Here is an 18,655-nt window from a genome sequence, read left to right as displayed (position 1 = left end):
AAAAAAATATATATAAATGTATTTATTGTTATTTATTTTTTATAAAGAGATTAAACAACGATTGACTAAATAATGTGACATTAAAATAACAAATTTTTATATGAATATAAAGTGTATAGTATAATTTGGTTCTAAGTGTTAAATTTAAGATTTTGTTATTTGTTATGTGCGAAATCACAGGAAGTATAGCTAGTTGTTAATCGAATCTAAAGTATTCGAAGAGCTTCTAAAGGACAAAAGTATGCTTCAGCATTGGATGGGAAAGAACGAGCCGCTACCGGAACCCTTTAACTATTGTAAGAAGTATTCCCTCGAAGAAAAGTTTAATGAAAACAAAGTGCTAAAGTAATTGAGAAACAATTTTGACGATCACGCATGAGTTGTTTCGACACAAATATAAGCGATTGTTTTAAAAACATAATTAATTTCTTCGACCCCTCGCGCACTCTAATGGAACATTTAATATTGAGTGCTCATAATTATTCCTTTTACATTCAAACCCTTTTTTATATACAAAATCTTTATAATACTAGAGAACACTTTGTTGCAAGTTTTGTCTTTCTAGAGGGCTTATTAAATTAGGACTCAGAAAATCGCATTGTAATAAAAAACCTTGTTTTATATTATAACGAGAGAACCTGTCAACGTTATTCATTTTTATTGCCTTTGTTTTATTATTTTAATATTCAATTTTCTGTGCAAAGTCTTCAGTTTTCTCATTTTGTTTCGTTTGTCTGCAGATCTGGTATTTGGGAGAATTGTAGAGCGGCATACGAGGATATCGTAAAACATCTAGAAAGGTAAGATACAAATTTAGGGTGGCAATTAATAAAAAGAACAGAGTCGTTTTTAATTTAAATAGCTCGGAGATATCACAGGGGAGTGTGAAATGAGAGGAGACAATTAGATCGGTGGATCGGGTGTATTTTTAACAAATGACCGCTTGCCTCGCTGGCGGTACGGGGCGCGAACAATTCATCAAACTCATTCTGGGCTAATCTCGATGCGAGGAAAATGCGGCTCTCATGTAAATTGGGCCGATTCGAGGGCCAGTGGTTAGGGGAAATGCTTTTCTTTTCCTGCTTAATGGATGGTGATTGATCGGCGGGTTCGAACGATACTCGCGGTTTCGACTTTATTTTCAAGTGCCCCGATTAAGTGTCGATTTTGATTTAAAATCTTTGTAGGATATACTCTTCAAATAAACACGGGGTATATAAAAATACTCTTTATTTTAAAATAAATTATTATTATTATTATTTAGATATCTAATTATGCGAGTATATCATACGTTTCCATACATATTTTATGTTAATAAATGTTACAAACATTAAAATTGAAATCAATTTTGGAAAATACTAATACAATTAAAGTAACATAAAATTCCCCAAAAGGCAGTAAAAAAGTGTAGGCTTTAAAAAAATCTGCTAATTAATCCTGTAGATTTGAAAATAAAACGTTGCCATGGTCCATGCGAGTTGGGTAGAATTACAGTCGGACAGCCAGCCTTGTACCGATGTGTCACTGTCAGCCGCGATCGCTCGCCACGGGTATAGGATTAAGTCTGTTTTTAAAGAAATTACTTAGTAATTTTTGGGATGTCTATACCTTGTATAAATAACTTTGAACGGCTTACTATGAATTAGCTTTAATTTTTATATATTGATTATTTATATCTACGTAAGTAGGATCTTATGCCAAAATATTTCAGAGTAAATAGCACGATGACTGATAATATTTTTTATAAGATCAAAATACCAAAAATAATTATGAATCAGTCATTCAAAAGCAACGCTGGTAATCCTATAATTGACACTATTTTAAAGCTCAATGTAGGAAGAATAAAAATGTTACATCGCAAAATTTAAGCAATACTAAAGGCCTGTTTCACTAGTTGCGGATAACGCTATTTGACGGATGACGATATCCAACAGATAATTTTTTTTGTTGTATTATTCTTTGTCAAAATTGAATTTCACTCTATTTAAGAGATATTTCAATACGAAAATATTTACCTATTACTTGTAGTTAAGGTGACCTAATGCCTAATCGTAACTTCTTTGCAGAATAAATTTTATCCAAAAATTAATGAAATAACCCCTAAGAATTTAATATGCATATGAGCTGTTCACGTGACGTCTTGTAATATCGATATATTTATAACAAGCAACAGTGTTTATTAATATCCAGGTCCTCGCTTTATTCGCTCGGTTCGTTTGATTCGCGCATGCGCCGACCGGTTCTCGATCCTAAGTCCAATTAATTGACAGGATTATCTCTGATTTAAAATAATTCGTAGTTACTGTTCGTAGGCACTGTTTGATTTACATCTTTCAAGTGCACTCATCCGTGATTATTGTGTTTCGAAAGCAATCTTAAGAAGGAATGTTTATATTTCTTATTATTTGTATAGAATTTCTCTGACGTAAGATGTTTTATTGTACCCCTTTTGTATGATAGAGTAATTTAAATTTAAATTTGTCTAATTAAAAAATAATTTTAAAATCTGTAGTTATTTTATTATTTGTTTATGTGACATAATAACGTAGATTTACGATTGTGACATATTAACGTAGATTATTAGATTAGAATCTAATAATCTAATGCATCTATCAAAATCTTGTAGATATATTAGATAGCTTTATTATAACACGCAGTAATTACCTAATTAGAATGAGCAGTAGATATTAATTTGAAAGCATCAAGCATTTGTGTTATAAAAATAGTATAGTATGTATAGTACTTATAGTAAATCAAAGATGTTCTATTGATCAAATGCAACAAAAACGCTTTACAATAAATTGCTTTGTTATAGTAGCAACGCACAGGATTCTATCTCGAAATATTGCAATCACAGTTCATAAAACGTATCCGAGTCCGCAGTAAATCAAACGACGACTCAATTAACAGTCAACAAATCGTTGGGATCTATGCATTCGTCCGGTTTAATTCCGTTTCGGATCGAATTAGCTGCGATTAATCGGCGTACGGCGGGTTAAGCCGCCTGAGCCGGGTAGCCGGGTAGCCGGGGAGCGGGATAGCCGGCAGAGCCGAGGGCATACGCTGCACACGTCGCTCTGACGTCGATCGTTATTCACTGTGTCCCTTGTTCTGGATACCTTTGCTTGTACTCCCTTAATTTGAGGTTTACGATTTTTAAACAAACAAAAGTTGCTACTAATTTCATTTAGGCGAAAAAATTGTTCGGTATAAAGTGGCTATAAAGAAGATTCGGTTACTCTGCTGAAAATCCGTAATATTACTGACCTGAGTAAAATAATAATATACCACTTTAATAAAATTTGTACATGTTTAAAGCTTTGAATTAAATCTCTCTTGATAAAGATGATGTGAGATACACTTAACGATAAGAAATCGCACATCAAACAAATTTTTGCATATTTATATAAAATTGTAGTAATTTTGTCTGCGTGTAGCAGAAAATGTCAAGAATAGCGACGGTAACATTTGCGTGATTGAATTCTCCACCATTAATTTCAACGAAGATCAAACGAAGACCGAGGGTGATATTTATCAAGGATATTGCGAATTATTTTAATCAAATCAAATTCCCTTCGTTGTAAACAAATGCTTTTGATTAATGAGACGCGCGACAGAGCATCGTCGCCGTGATAAAACACCCGAGGAAAAGACAATATTAATGGTCATAAAATGAACTCTTGTATCCGCGAGATAAAGATTCTGAATGCTTCGAATCTTCAATAATTTTTCCACGCTACCATTTGAAGGATGACACTGTGAAGATCGCATCTGGTGACTGTACATTTACGTCGCGTTTCTGTTTAAGAGCATTTTCGCGCGTTTTCTGCTCCAGTTTCAGCGGAGTTATTTAGATTGTCATGACGAGAAGTCATTAATAATAGCGACTTTTGATTTTCAGTTGGCTAATATGCGTAGGGCGTTGCGTAAAGGGTGCCGAGTCACGGCAGTCGGCCCTCTGAATACCTCCCGAGATTGTCACCGATGCGGTCGTACTGGCATTTTATGTAGCTCTTTGTACTTTGCCCTTTTATGACTGAAACTATTCGGGTAGTTTGGTTGGTGTACCGAACTATTTATTGCGTTTGCTTTGATATTCGTTCTAGCTTTTTTTGTATACAAAACACATTTTTAGAATATTTAGGGCACACTACATATAAAATATCGTTATGTAAGCGTTTACTTAACAATGTAAGAATAATACAAAAGACCAACAATAATATTCAAATATAACAACAGATGTTGAACGAAACGGAGATAGCGCGATCGTTTTATAACCCGGGAGCGTCTAACATTGTTATAGCTAAGTTGCAACGTCAGCCTATATTAATCTGGATCCGGCGCCTGACAGCACAAGTCAAATTTCTCATCAAAAATAAGAATTAATGGCGAACAGCATTAATCATTAGCTCGCAAACAGCACGAGGTGTCCGTATCCCATTATTTTGCATTACTAATGATATGTACACAGCGATAAGGGATGCTTTATAAAAACCTCTGTGGTATCAACTTTCTTCATCGATTTTGTGTAAGCACGCTAATGTTTCATTATTTTCGGATGGCTTGAAATTTGTTTTTATTTGAAGAATTTGTATATTAATTCGACGTAGTAGTCCATATAAAAATAATTTAAAAAACATTGCTCCGGAATGGTAATTCGAAATTAGGATTAATTTTATGCGTTAGCGCGTACAAAATGAAAAAGATTTATGATTCATTTTATTATCTGAGTGTCACTCTGACATTGTTTTGAAAACGGGCTTACATTCAGGTTCTCGGTATTGGATTTTGTTACATATTGTTTTATTGTATGTTTAAATTGCCTTTTGAAGCACAGTCAGGCATTAGGTTATGTTATTTGTTTAATATGCCACGCACTTAACGAAGCGTGGCGAGCCGTCAAAGCCGGCAATCAATTTGATGCCTTCACTCAATAATTTTTAATAAATCTGAAACACTAATCACTTCCTTCCCAAAAGGCGTGACCATTCTATTTCTAGAACTTGGTTGCGCTGTCAATGACAGAAGATGTCACTTTTCCTTTAATTAGGTAGCGGCCTCGTTCCTTCGCGCCCTATTAGTACGCATCAATCAATGTTGCCAATACCTATTTTTTACCCTATGACTCGAATGTTTTTTCCCTTGGTGCGTTTTTGTTTGCGGAGATTTTTTTAAGTGGGGAATAATTTGATGAGGTCCGCCACCCGACTGTGTTGGACGCGGGCAATGCTCATTTGTCATCGTCTTGTCATTTCTGCGTTTCTTTCGAACAGTTGTATCGCTAAAGTAATTATGTAATTTTTAGTAGACTTTTTCTCGTCGACTCGTGGATATATTGTGTATCCATAGCTACATTGTATTAATGGAGCCACTGATGATGTTTACTCTATACAATCTTGATGATTATAATCCTGCTTTTTCTTTGATGACGTTCTCTGTGAGCACGTGTATTGATTGAAAGGAATTTAATTCTGACTCTTCAATTATAATGAGATGGAAAGCAATCGTAACAAAAACTTATTAACTAATAAATATTTAACTATTAACGTTTGGCAATACTTACAATAAATTATGTATTACGCGTATATATATTAGGTGTTAAGATTTTTTATTTTTTAATAAAAAGTCGTAAATATTAAGTATGTTGAGTAATCAATTTGATCACTATATCCTGTCTACCGATTTTGCTATGATAATACAAACGTAGTTTAAAACCTTTTGAAGATTTGACTATCCCGGAATTACAAATACCTAGCGCATTCAAATAAACAAAAGAACAAACAAATTTACCTACTTCATAATATTAAGCATTATATAATGGTATGTAAGAATAAAGATGAATACACAGAAAAACTATGAATACGTAATCAAATGCCATGTTAATACTGACATCGATGGGGTAAATCAAATATGTGAATCCACAGATCAAAAGAATTCATTACAGTGTGTAAATCACAATTTGCATGTGGCGCAAAGTTATCATGAATATGCATGCGAAACGCCTGAGTCTGAGCAATCTATGCTGCGTTCACATTATCTTCGTACTGGTATTGTTTTGTATCAGTTCTTTTATAATTCAAACAAATCTCGTATTTTGTTTTACTATAACTATATAATTGTACACGTTTATCATTTCTGAACTTTGCCATTTCTATGGCGATGGCGGCGAGCTAACTTGATAACAAGCAAGATAATCTTCACTATTTCAACAGTTTTTGGTTATTTGGTCATTATTATAAAAAAAGTGTGACTAATTTTTAATACTTCTTGATTGGATTTGGATTTATGAAATAAATTTAAACATATATATAATTTAATTCTAAAGGTAAACTAAAAATTGGCTTAGTATACTTTAATAGTTACCTAGTGGTCAAATCGATGAAAGGATTTCAGTTGCAAGTTTTATCTCTTTGGCAAGTCAAATAGAACATGAGAGCAAACGCTCCGTCAGCTACAGTGCTGACTGGGCATCAAACCGGACACTTGCCATTCCGTTCGCTTCCTGACCTTTTCCCGGTTGCCGTTTTGTTATGCAAATCTGACGCGGTGAAATTACAACGCGAATAAAAAGTATTTTTACTGTTTACACGCTGACTCTGCGCCGACTCCGTGTCGAGTGTGAGCGTGCATTAATCAACGAAAAATGTTTCGCTAAGTTGTTTTATCTAGTGATATTTAATTAGTTTTACGTCACGAATGAGTTTAAAAGGATAACAATAATTACAATAAAATTGAAAAAATTTCGATGTTATAAAAATCGATATATTAAATAATATCAGCTATATATATGTCAAATATAATTGTGTTTGCTCGCAAACGAAAAAAAAACCGACTTCAATTACATCGACGAGTAATACAACGTGGATCGACGAAAAAATAGTCAAGTAACTACGCGTTATCAATGATTACTCAAAAAGTAGTTATCAGATCTCAATAAAATTTATATGTGACCACATGACAAACATCAGCTTTCGATTAAATTAAAAATTATTAAAATCGGTACACCCAGTAAAAAGTTATGCGCAGTTTCGAGAGTTTGCCTTGATTTCTCTGGGATCCCATCATCAGATCCAAGAACAAGAGATATCTCCTTTCCAACAAAAAAAGAATTATCAAAATCGGTACATCCAGTAAAAAGCTATGTGGTATAATACAGCGTAGGTCGACGAAAAAAGCGTCAAGTAAAAACGCATTATTAGATATAACTCGAAAAGTAGTTGTTAGATCTCAAATAAATTTAAATGGGACCAATTGACACACACCTCCTTTCGATTAAAAAAAAATTGTCATCGAAACATACATTTAAAAAAAATACAGTCGAATTGAGAACCTCCTCCTTTTTTGGAAGTCGGTTAAAAACAGCAATAAATGCAGCAAAAATAAATAACTGATCGAACATAAGCAAGGGTCATCCGACGTAGCATCGAATGGCTAAATAACCGCACTCAACCCTACGCCACAAATCAAATGTTTTGATAGCGCGGTATTAACGAGACAATTTGATTGCGGACATATCGCGCTAAATTGCTTCTAAATTATATTTTCTGTTTACTTTCTGCCGAACTCCCCGCTGTATCGGTCGCTTAGAACAGATGGCTTTGTTTCTATTGCGTCGATTATTATCGGAAAGCGCAAACATCGTGTTTTAATAATGTTTCAGTAAACGATACCGATTGTAATTATATTTACTTTTGTATATTTATTGTCTTTATAAATGTGTGTCGTATTGAGAGAAATTAAACCTGCCTTCTATATCGACTGTACTTACTACCTCCATTGACTCAAATACTAAATTAAGATGCTCAAGAATAGTACCTATTTACATACGGCATTAGCTATTCTTTGTTATAAAATAATAAATCTCCACATTTTTTATAGGAAATATATGATAAGCTCATTAAAATTAACTTAACGCTTATCTGTAGGATAATGTTAAGTTTATCAATGGAGCGAACAATACTATGATCGATGTGTCTTGAACCGACTCTTTCTGAGATAATCGTCTTCAGAATGTGTCCGCTCATTAGACGATATCGGAGATACATTTATGTCATCAAAGCATATTTCTAAGAATTGTACTGTTTATTGTTTTGTTACTCAAGGACAAACAATTTATGTAATTTTTTATTCAAATAATATAATTGGTAAATTCAATGTAATTTTTTTACATGATAGTCAATCTATGTCCGCATATAATGAATAAATAAAATTCCTTTATATAATTACTGAAACATAAAAACGTATTATGTTATAACAACTTATAAAAAAAGTGCAGTATCGCCTCATTAGAAATACGTTGTGGTGAGCGCGAACGATCACTCCGATTGCAATCATTACCCATGTGACTGCTTCGTGTGCATTCAGCGAGAACAGCCAATGGACAAGTCTAGCCGTCTACATGTAAGAAATTTATGCCATTCGACTAGCTGCGCTGGAAGCCGCTAGAAGGCAAGAGAGGATTTGTCGCGTCACATTATCCAAGGAATTGAATTGGAAGTGTGTCGTTGGATGTGAATTCTCTGCGGTTATCCCATATGCTGCATGCCTCGAAGCCGTACTTATGCAATATGTGGTCGGCAAATGTAAGACTAGGATTACAAAATAAATACAGAAAAAACTTCACAACGACAACGTAATGGGCAATACAACTCACGTTTCCCTAAAGGTATTACAATGAAATTCAACATTATCAAAAAGCATTCCCATTACAGATAATGGTAATGCCCCTAAAAAGTCGGGGACTACGAATCGTAGAAGCAATTTTGCATAATTATCCAACATTGTGCCGGGAGACAGGCGACGCGCTGGCGCTTAAATCCTAATAACATCGCACGGATCCGATCGGAATCTCGTTACGCTACTGTAATCTGTTGCGAACAAATAGCTTATTATTTTGGTACATTTTCTAGTGTTTAAACGTTAATTTACGACTACATTTAATTTATGCCACACAGATTCACCGCGAGCTCAAGTATACACGTTTTGCATTTAAAATTCAAAAACTTCTGTCATTTCTTGTAAAAGTTCATCTATTATATTCACCAATGACAACTCAAATCCTCTCACGTTTTTCTAATATCATAATGAGCTCTAAAGCCTCCGAAACATATTTTATTTTCTTCTCGACGCATTTTATTTTTCATTTCACGTTTCATAAGCGAAATTTGCCTGTCCCTCTTTGCATTTGGCAAGCATAATGCCCTAGTCGCTTAGTGCACTTTTATTACGGTATTAAGTGACGTAATTTTTTCCATATTATATTATTCAAATTTAAATAACTGTCTCCGGTTTCCCCCGCAAAGGTCCCGCCGACTAGCGACTCCTATTGTCGAGCTTTGGTCTGTTTTTTTTTGTAAAAATAGTAGGTACCTACTTTCTAGAAGCAAAAAAAATGACAAAATTTTGTAATATTTATTTATTAGTTTTCTAACTGTATATTAAAGAACATTTTTAAGTAAATTTAAATATATGCTACAAAATATTATATGTACATGAATAGCCATTCTACGCATTTTGATGTTATAAAATCGAAGAAGTTGGAAGGCCGCAATTTTTACAAATGACATTGTGACTTTATGCGGAGGGTGCGGCTGTCGACAAGTCATCATGTTACTTCTTTCCTATTATTTTTGCATTTTGCCGCACTTATTCCGCCCTAAGTGTTTCTCTTCGAACCTAACATTTTTGGTAACCCATGTAAAGCAATCTAGAGATATCTAATTTTAATCTATACAAATAAATAAAATTGGAGTGTCTGTATGTATTATTAAAATAATCGCTTTAAACTAAATTCATATGTATACACGGTACATATAACAAAAAAGCATTTTTTATAATTTTAAGGCTGGACCGATTTTGACGGGACTTTCACTGGCAGATAGCTGATATAATGAGGAGTAACTTAAGCTACTTTTAGTTTAGTTTTTTTATATTTTTATTTCATAACTCTGCGAATTAAACAATAATTACTTTGTTAAATTCCACGTGGACGAAGTCGCGGGCACAGCGTGTGATCTACAATCGATACCGAAGCCAAAAATATAGTTTTTAGAATTTTTGTCTGTTTGTCTGTATGTATGTCCAAGATAAACTCAAAAAGTACTGCATCGATTTACTTCAAATTTGGCACGAATATTATTAAAAGTTGGGTCAACATATAGGCTACATATTATCACGCTATCACCTACGGGGAACGAGCAGTGAACCTTTATTTCTTCAACGCATTCTGTAACAACGTGTAACGACGCATATTTGAATGTTGTTGTTACTATGTTAATAACCATGCTATAAGCTAGCTTCACACTATAAAGAAAGACATTCTGTAGTATATACATTGCACCCGTCCGAAGCCGGGGCGGGTCGCTAGTAATTTATATAATAAAAAGTCAGTGAATGATTTGTAAAACAAAATATTAAGACATTTAAGGTTTTTAGTTTTTATGATTGAAACCAAATGTCAAAGCGATACTAATACAGTTTTTTTTTTTTCATTTTGTTTTTTGTTTCTACTGAAACACGCGTTCCTACAAAAATCATATTTTCAGCTATCTTCATCGAACTTATATTTTAAAGATTGCATCCCAATTCATCAAGCCTCTTGGTGCATTGGGATACATTCAATAAAAAATAAGTTATCTACATAAACACAAAAGTTTTTGTTTGCTTACAGCCCCTTTGCTACTTGTATTTTCTTTATAATTTATTCCATTTCTCCCCCATACATTGGCATCGGCCGCTGATATTTTTTATTCGATTAGTAAACCCCTAAGGTGTTTTTAGCCTTTTTTCGCTCGATTTTCTTCGAAGCTTTGTTGACTGTTACGGGGGTAACAATGCTCATTTCTTGTGGATGAGCAAGCTTATTTTTTGGGTGGAGATTATTCAAGAAGATACAATATTCTATTACAGCAATTATAAATATTTGCGTTAGATATATTTTTTGATATATCTGCAACGATGACGGTTGTGAAAATTTCGTTAGAAATCGTCTTTATTATTTGCGTGTTATGCACTTTAACTAATTAACTGTTTGTCAATCAATAAGAGTAATAATATGAAAATTCTTCGTTAATCCATAGACGTTGGTATGTGACCCCAGTTCCTCAAACCGCAGTACTTATACACTCGATTTGTGTCGAAGAGGAGTCGGGGGAAAGAAACTTTTTGATGGATCGGACGGAGTTTGTTTTGCATGTGAGTGATATGTCTGAAATAATAAATGTTGAGGCGTCGACGCTTCCCCAAACTTCCCTCGGGAGGGTGAGCTAAAACGATTTTTGATTTGGGTGTCAAGCAAATGTTTTACGCAGTGACGCTCCGGTAGGATTTGATTTTCTTAATCGATTTCTGCGAAATACGAGAGACCTCATCGTACGTTTTAATTATCGGCGCGACACGATTGATGCAGTTCTAGCACCTCAATGTAAATAGATGGCGCCATCATCGAAAGCTTTGTATAATACTTACTCTAATCAGATTATGCATACAAGAGCGGTTTGGAACGTAAGCGCTGCAATATTAGGCAGTATGAACGGTTCAGAATTAACTAATCAGCGTACATTGGCTTCGGTGGTGATTGCATCGCATTGTCCGCGCTCGTGGCCCCGGAATATCTGTTTAGGCCACTGCTCGTCCTGTAATGGCAATGGTTAGCGTTAACTAACTCAGTTAACCTTCATAATTTTGCTAGCAAATCGTTTACATATCTATTTTATATTTAGATAGAGTACGTAAAACTTATTGGTATTCAATTTCGAAATTAATCATAGCGTCATTATTTATTTTAAAATCACTTAAGAATATTCATAAAGAAACAGTTCAAAACTGTAACCGTGCACTAGATAATCAGACAAATAACATTGTCTTACCTAACCTACCATGTCAGAAGTCTGATATATCAAGAACAATATATAAAAAGGAAGTTGAAACATACTTAGAAATAATTTAGTAAAACAAAATCGTAGCATGACAAAATCTGTATTTAATTTGCCTCCCCCATTCCGTCACGGTTCGTGTTATTATTTTTTACAATTCATTCGTTTTTCGTCGCCAATTTTAAAAATGACAAGTTAATGAATAATTTTACTTTGAATAATGGCGGCTGTTTGTTGTCTTTTTAGCTTTCTTTAATTCCAGTTAAATGAAGAAGTAAATGTCTACATTAGCGTTGATGTATTATTTGTACAAAAACTTTGCTATAATTTTGTAACGTTTTAATATAATACCAATTGCTTTAATTCTCATCTCTATGTTTTTAATATACCTTTCTTTATAAAATCACTAAATCGTGATGTATAAAATAATTTTTAACAAGTTAAAAACTCGAAATATCATCGATCACATTAACAGTTTTATAATGAGGAAAATAAAACGAAGGAAGTGGAAATAATTTATTACTTTATTGATACAGCGTTATCTTTTGTCCGATCGCGCTGTGATGATTTGATCATTTCTTTTGGATTCGTTCAGGATGTATAAGATTTCGTTTATTTTTATTCATTAAAATTGAATTGGATTGTCAAATAATATCCTGTCTTCTCATAACTAATTGATAAAATATTTATTTACCTTTATGATTTTACATGTGTCATGTGTTTCAAAAAGATCGAGCTGTCAATATTAATTTATTTATTACTGCTGCCCGGACAGACTTCGTTCTGTTAAAAGTTAATATATTGTTATTTATATTGATTTTTCTAATTTTTTTTTTAGTATTAAAACCTTCCGTGGACCTTAACATACAAATAAATAATTAGCCGAATTGGTCGAGCCATTCTTGAGTTATGCGCTTAGCAACATTAATTTTTATTCATATAGATTTATTTGAAGATACAAGTCTTTTGGAATTAGTCTAATTTTACGGTTTAAAATTTTTGTTAAGATGTAATGAATTATTAACATATTAATAGCTGCCAAAATGAAAAATATATTAAATTCAAGCCGAGTTTCGTGACTCGTCAGTAAAGTACGAAACGACTCCATTCCGAGGGTTCAATTACAGAGTACTATACAACAGAGGATTTTTGAAAATTTAGATTCAAAAGCTTTTTTGAAAATTTAGATTCAAAAATTTCTTGAAATGAGATTTACAGCTTGTATAAATATGTTGCTAATTCTGTCAAAGAAATACAATTTAAAAACTTACAATAAATTATAGTTTATAATCAGAAATCGAGCTCACTTTACTTTTAATATTTCGAATTTTGGTGTATTTTTTATTTTATTTTTAGAAGCAAAATCAACAATTTCTAAGTAAATTTTAATATAAAGTGAAATTAAAAAAGATATATTCTCGCACTGATTCCATTCCAAATTGCTCTGTAATCCACAAAAGGGTTCCGCGAAGGCTTAAAACAGCCACTTATTATGTATGTTACATTTCACTTTCAGACGTCATTTATATTCAAATGCTCAAAATGCATTACTGGGCAAAAATTGTAACATTAACCCCTTTGAAATGAGCGAAATTGGTTCCGACACGGGAAATCATTTTTCAAGATATTTTTTTTTTATGAATAAACTGACTCATGTTCTTGATCGTGAAACGGAATACTTTCATAATGGATTTCGTTCGTCATCTAATAAAAAACTTAAGCAGTATTTTATTTTCAACTATATTCTACATCTAATTTTATTCATGTAGAATATAGACTCAAATGAGAGTGAAACAAACATCCAACGGAAATATAAAAAGCAGGGTGAATATTATCCTAGGTGTTAATCTCGGTTACAAGAGGAACTGCGTTAATTCATTTTAAAGCTAACAAACGTATCCAGGTATTATTTTCATTAAATATCTCAAGATTATTTCATAAATATTTCATATTAATAATAAATAGTGGTCGCGTGGTCGAAATTCGACCATAATTAATTTAAATTATAAGTTTAAACATTATTAGGGTTCTGTTGTCAAAGACTATATTTCTATAATAATAAACAAAAGACATGGATATGAGTATGTGTCAAATACGTAGTGTACGGTATTGTATTTATTTGGTTCTTTATTGTATTCTTTATGCATAGTTTTAAAAAATATTACCATTCTGTACTCTTTCTCGATGTAAACTATGAGTGTGCGAAATTTCATACTCCTTCGGGCACGCAATTAAAAAAAAAAGCAAAAAAGGGCTACAAAGTTTTTGCTTAACGTATTAACATATAGATTTTACTAATTTGTATACTTCATAATGAATGTAATGACGTAGTGTAAACGCAAAGTAAAGAATTTATTAATTGTTTTATATGTTATAAAATTAAAATATCTTCTTTTACAAATGACAGTATGTCTATTAATAAAACGTAGACAACTCTAAGCTCGTTTGATAGCTCTTAAAAAACGAAATGGTAAAATGAGAGAACGAAAACTCACAATCAAAAAGAACCTTCTGAATTAGGGTAACTGTACCGATCCGTACAAAATGATTACACACACCGTCTTCATCCGTTCACAAAGGAACTCAGCGGGGTCTTATAATATTATACTTTTCCCTTTGTAGTAGCTCCGCATCTCAGTGGGTAGCATGCTTTATGGTTTCAAATGATAAAACTGTTTGTCAGTGGCTTTGTTGGGATTCGTTTTGCGTGGTAGCGTGTCCGATTGTCGGTATTTATGATTCCTAAATTATCTATAACGAGGTGCTGACATATGATCGTGTTTATAGACAATAATAGAATATAGGTACTTTATTGCATACAATGTAGAAAGTTTGACTGCTCTTGAAGTAAAGATAGAATATACTACTGCTCAAAACGCGTAAGAGAAGCGTTTTTCATGGCGCTTATTTTATTATATAATTATATAATTCTATACTTCTGCCGTATGTGAATTGGACAAATACACTTTACTTTCGTACGAAAATTTGATGAAAAAAAAAACTAGAGTTAAATATGTCACGTATTTTTTTAGGAATTTCTATTTATTAAGTGACTTATTAATTTAAACGACCGCTCTGGTGTAATTGTGTGAGCGCCGTGTCGACGGCGCCTAAACACCGGTCGTAGGTTCGTTTTCCGCTCGGAGTGGATGTTTGAGGTTATACATATGTTTATTTCCGGTTTGGTTGCTTTTCCTTGTCCCCACACTGCCTTAGAGAGAACGTGAAACTGTCGGTCCTGGTTGTTATAATATACACCAGATAGCAATCGTTACTCATAGGGGGAATATATCCGCCAACCCGCAGTAGAGCAGCGTGGTAGATTAAGCTCTGGTACCTATATACCTAAGCCACGTGGGTAAATAGGCTTATTATGCCCAGTAGTGGAATATTACAGGCTAAAGCGTATTATCAATTTAACTGTAGTTGTCCTTAGAATCAGCGAAAATATAAAATAAATAAATAGGTATATAATTACTACTGTTATAGTTTTGCAAGTATAATAGTAAGTATCGTTTTCTTAGAGTAACAAATCTACGCCCCTTCGAATACAATAAACACAGGAGGCAAACCGCTTTAGGCTCTGAAACGTGAATACTGCCAACCCTTTATTCCTACTATTATAGTTACTGATTAGGATATCATAACCCAGAAATAACAATATAACTGTCGAACTGTTTGTTATAAAACATTATTTATATTTTTATGCAGTCTGATTGAACAATTTTGTCTTGTTCCAGGTTGCGTGACGAGCGAGGAGACATCGAACGGGTCATAGCCATGGATAAAGCTCGAGAAGGTTCACATAATGGTAATATTTAAAAACATTTTTGCCGTTTTAATCTCCAAAACAAAAAAGGGAAAACTGTACGCGTAAATAGTATATTTTAATTGGTTTCTAACAGGATCGTCTCCGGGCCACAGTCCTGTGTTAAACCTCTCTAAGTCTGGTTCGGGCGAGCGCGAACGATCAGAGCGCGAGCGCGAACGTGGGGAGAGAGGCGAAGGTTCGGCGAGCGGACGAAGCTCGGCCGCCTCCCGCCGCACTCCTCAGCCCCCACGTATACCCTCGACAGCTGCTGCGGCGTCACCGCGCTCCCATACGGACGAAAGCGACGCGAATCTATCCGATCAAGAAGATCACAATGTTAAAGATGAAGATGACGGTGAGTAATCACCAATAGGTACGATTATCTAAATAATTAATAAAAATCATAAAAGATACTTTGTTTCTGTCCTCACAACAGCTATTTAATCTCCAACAGCGAATTTTAATCTCCTGCAATCAAAAAACAAACCAAGCTTATTAATAGTTATATAGAAAAGAAAGAAAAGAAAATAATTTTCGTTTATTTTCAACTTATAACAGTAATGCCTATTTAAACATAACACTATAATTATTACTATTCCAGACAAATTAAAAATAATTCTTAAATAGTGTGACCAAACATAGGTTTGCTACTAAGTAAGGTTCAAGGAAAAGGTTCCAGGAAATCCCGGTTCTTAGGTTCTTTCGGTATTTTCGAAAATTTTATTTTAATTAAACATTTAATACTACGAGTATAGCGAACTAGAGACGTAAACGGGGTATGATTGATTTATAGCATGTCCTGAAGAGAAAGGAGATATGGCAATAAAAAGACGGCCTTCTGCCGTCTGTTCATGCCATGATGTTAGTGAGGCTGATAGAGGTTACGGTCCACTGCTTTGGCAAGACAACGATGGGCACAGATTCCACTTGGTAACGACACCTGCTCACGACATATCTGCATACTCGTATTAAAAATGTATCAGCAGTTTAGCTTGTAAAGCTTAGAGTTAAGATTATTTCTTTTTTTAGAATATCTTCAAGACAATCCATGACGGTACCCGTGCAGATGATGCTTACTAATTTTTGGCTTATTTGTAAAAGAAACATAAAAAAATATCAAAGAGAAGACTGAGTGATTAAATTCTGTTTAATTATATTTGATAAATTACTTAAAATTCAACGACGACTTTTTAAATGTTTAATTGTAGTACAATTTTGAAGAATAACACTTATTTTATATAATATTGTATGCAATAAAGACTAAAGAGAACCGAAAGTAGCGTGTGTGGTGTAGTGGAAACCCTACTACTCACCATTATGTTGCAGCGATGATTTTCAGTGTATGACTAAATACATAAAAAAATAACAAAAATATAATTAAAGTGAATCCTTTCTAAACAGATAATACTTATTATGTTATTTTATAAATCGTTTCAGATGGATTGCCTTTATCTTGTAATAATCAACGTTTATAATTGATTAATCTTTTTAATACGTCGCTAGATCCGTAATCACGGCTATGACAAGAAAGTATCCATGTTGCATTAACACAACGTTGTATCACCCGTCCAATATACCCGGCGTGTACAGCACAGAGAAATTACCTTATAATAGTTACAAAACGCTCGCATCTATAGTTCGTAAATTATCAGCCATAAAAGTAACTCTTTTTATTTTAAAATGGCAATAGCAGTTGAAACTGATTCTACAATGTAACTTGACGACCGGTCTATGTTTATTGGTAATTAAAGAACGAATACTATAAAAGCAAGCAGGTGAAAAACAAAAGTAATAATTAAAATAGTCTTTATTACTTCGCAACTATTATAGTAAGCGAAGGAAGTAACAATAAAATGTTTCGCAGACGCACCTTGATTGCCAGTTCCTAAATGATTCCTCATCTTGATCCCGGGGCACCGCACGTTTACTTGTAATGGTCCAATATAATAAAATCTTATTACGAGTATCTGCCGCAATCACCTTTAATAATGTATGAATAGTGCTTAAGAGTCGATTCAATTTTACATCCTGCTAATTCTTAGAAAGACTAAATTTTAATTACATATAAAATGCTCATACATGTAATTGATTTCATGTTATTCTTCATCACAAAAGTATTATATTAAAATGTAGTTCAAATTGTAATGGGTGTATTATATGACGTGAAGCAAAAACTTTGTACTCCTTTTTACGAAAATTGCGCGAACGGAGGAGTATAAAATTACGTACACTTATAGTTTATATAGAAAAGGAGTGCAGAATGCTAATATTTTTTTTTAAATTATGCATAAAAATATATTAAATCAATAAAAGAAAACATAACACACACTACCATGTATGTGATACACACATGCATATTATACTCTTTTGTTGATCGTCAGTCTGTAGTCAAAATGAATTTTTTAAATGTTCTTTATTTTCATAACTTTTTGATTTTATTTAATTTAATATTTTAATTAGGTATGGTCGAATTTCGACCACTTGGCGACTACTAGTTTATTTAAATATAGTAGTGTAGTTGAAGTAGTCGGAACTATTAGTTTATTAAAAAATACTCGTTCGATTAGATGGCGCAGTTTGTAGTGGCCCTGCTTTCTATGCCGCGGGTTGCGGGTTCGATTCCCGCCTGAGTCTGGGTGTAATATAATATTTGTATTTATATATTTATAAATATACTATTTCTATGTATATTTATCAAAAAAAATAGTTATAACAGTCGGCTATTACCTGTAACACAAGCATTAAGTTGCTTACCATAGGAACAGACGACCGTGTGTGTATGTTATATGATATTTATTTCATTTTTTATTAAAAAATACCCATTAATCATTGAATTATACGAATAAACAAGAAGATATACTACTTGTTAAGAACTAGGGAGGTAATTATTATCAGTATAAGTTTTCTTTAATGACTTTTCATTCAGTATTTCGCTATTATAGTAGGTCGGTATATATAGTACCATTAAATC

The 18,655-nt window shown here is 33.2% G+C and overlaps 1 protein-coding gene across 1 annotated transcript in view; it reads left to right on the top strand.

Annotated features, from left to right (window-relative positions):
• Positions 1-18,655, top strand: part of LOC123655639 (dachshund homolog 2) — a 147,423-nt gene that overhangs the window by 79,709 nt on the left and 49,059 nt on the right. The window contains exons 4-6 of the mRNA XM_045591402.1: positions 741-800; positions 15,614-15,684; positions 15,779-16,039. Of these exons, the coding sequence (XP_045447358.1) occupies positions 741-800; positions 15,614-15,684; positions 15,779-16,039 (392 nt within the window). The remainder of the gene's footprint in view (positions 1-740; positions 801-15,613; positions 15,685-15,778; positions 16,040-18,655) is intronic.

This window comes from Melitaea cinxia, chromosome 8 (genome assembly GCF_905220565.1).
Source record: "Melitaea cinxia chromosome 8, ilMelCinx1.1, whole genome shotgun sequence".
NCBI lineage: Eukaryota > Metazoa > Arthropoda > Insecta > Lepidoptera > Nymphalidae > Melitaea > Melitaea cinxia.
This window is presented reverse-complemented; position numbering and strand designations above follow the sequence as displayed.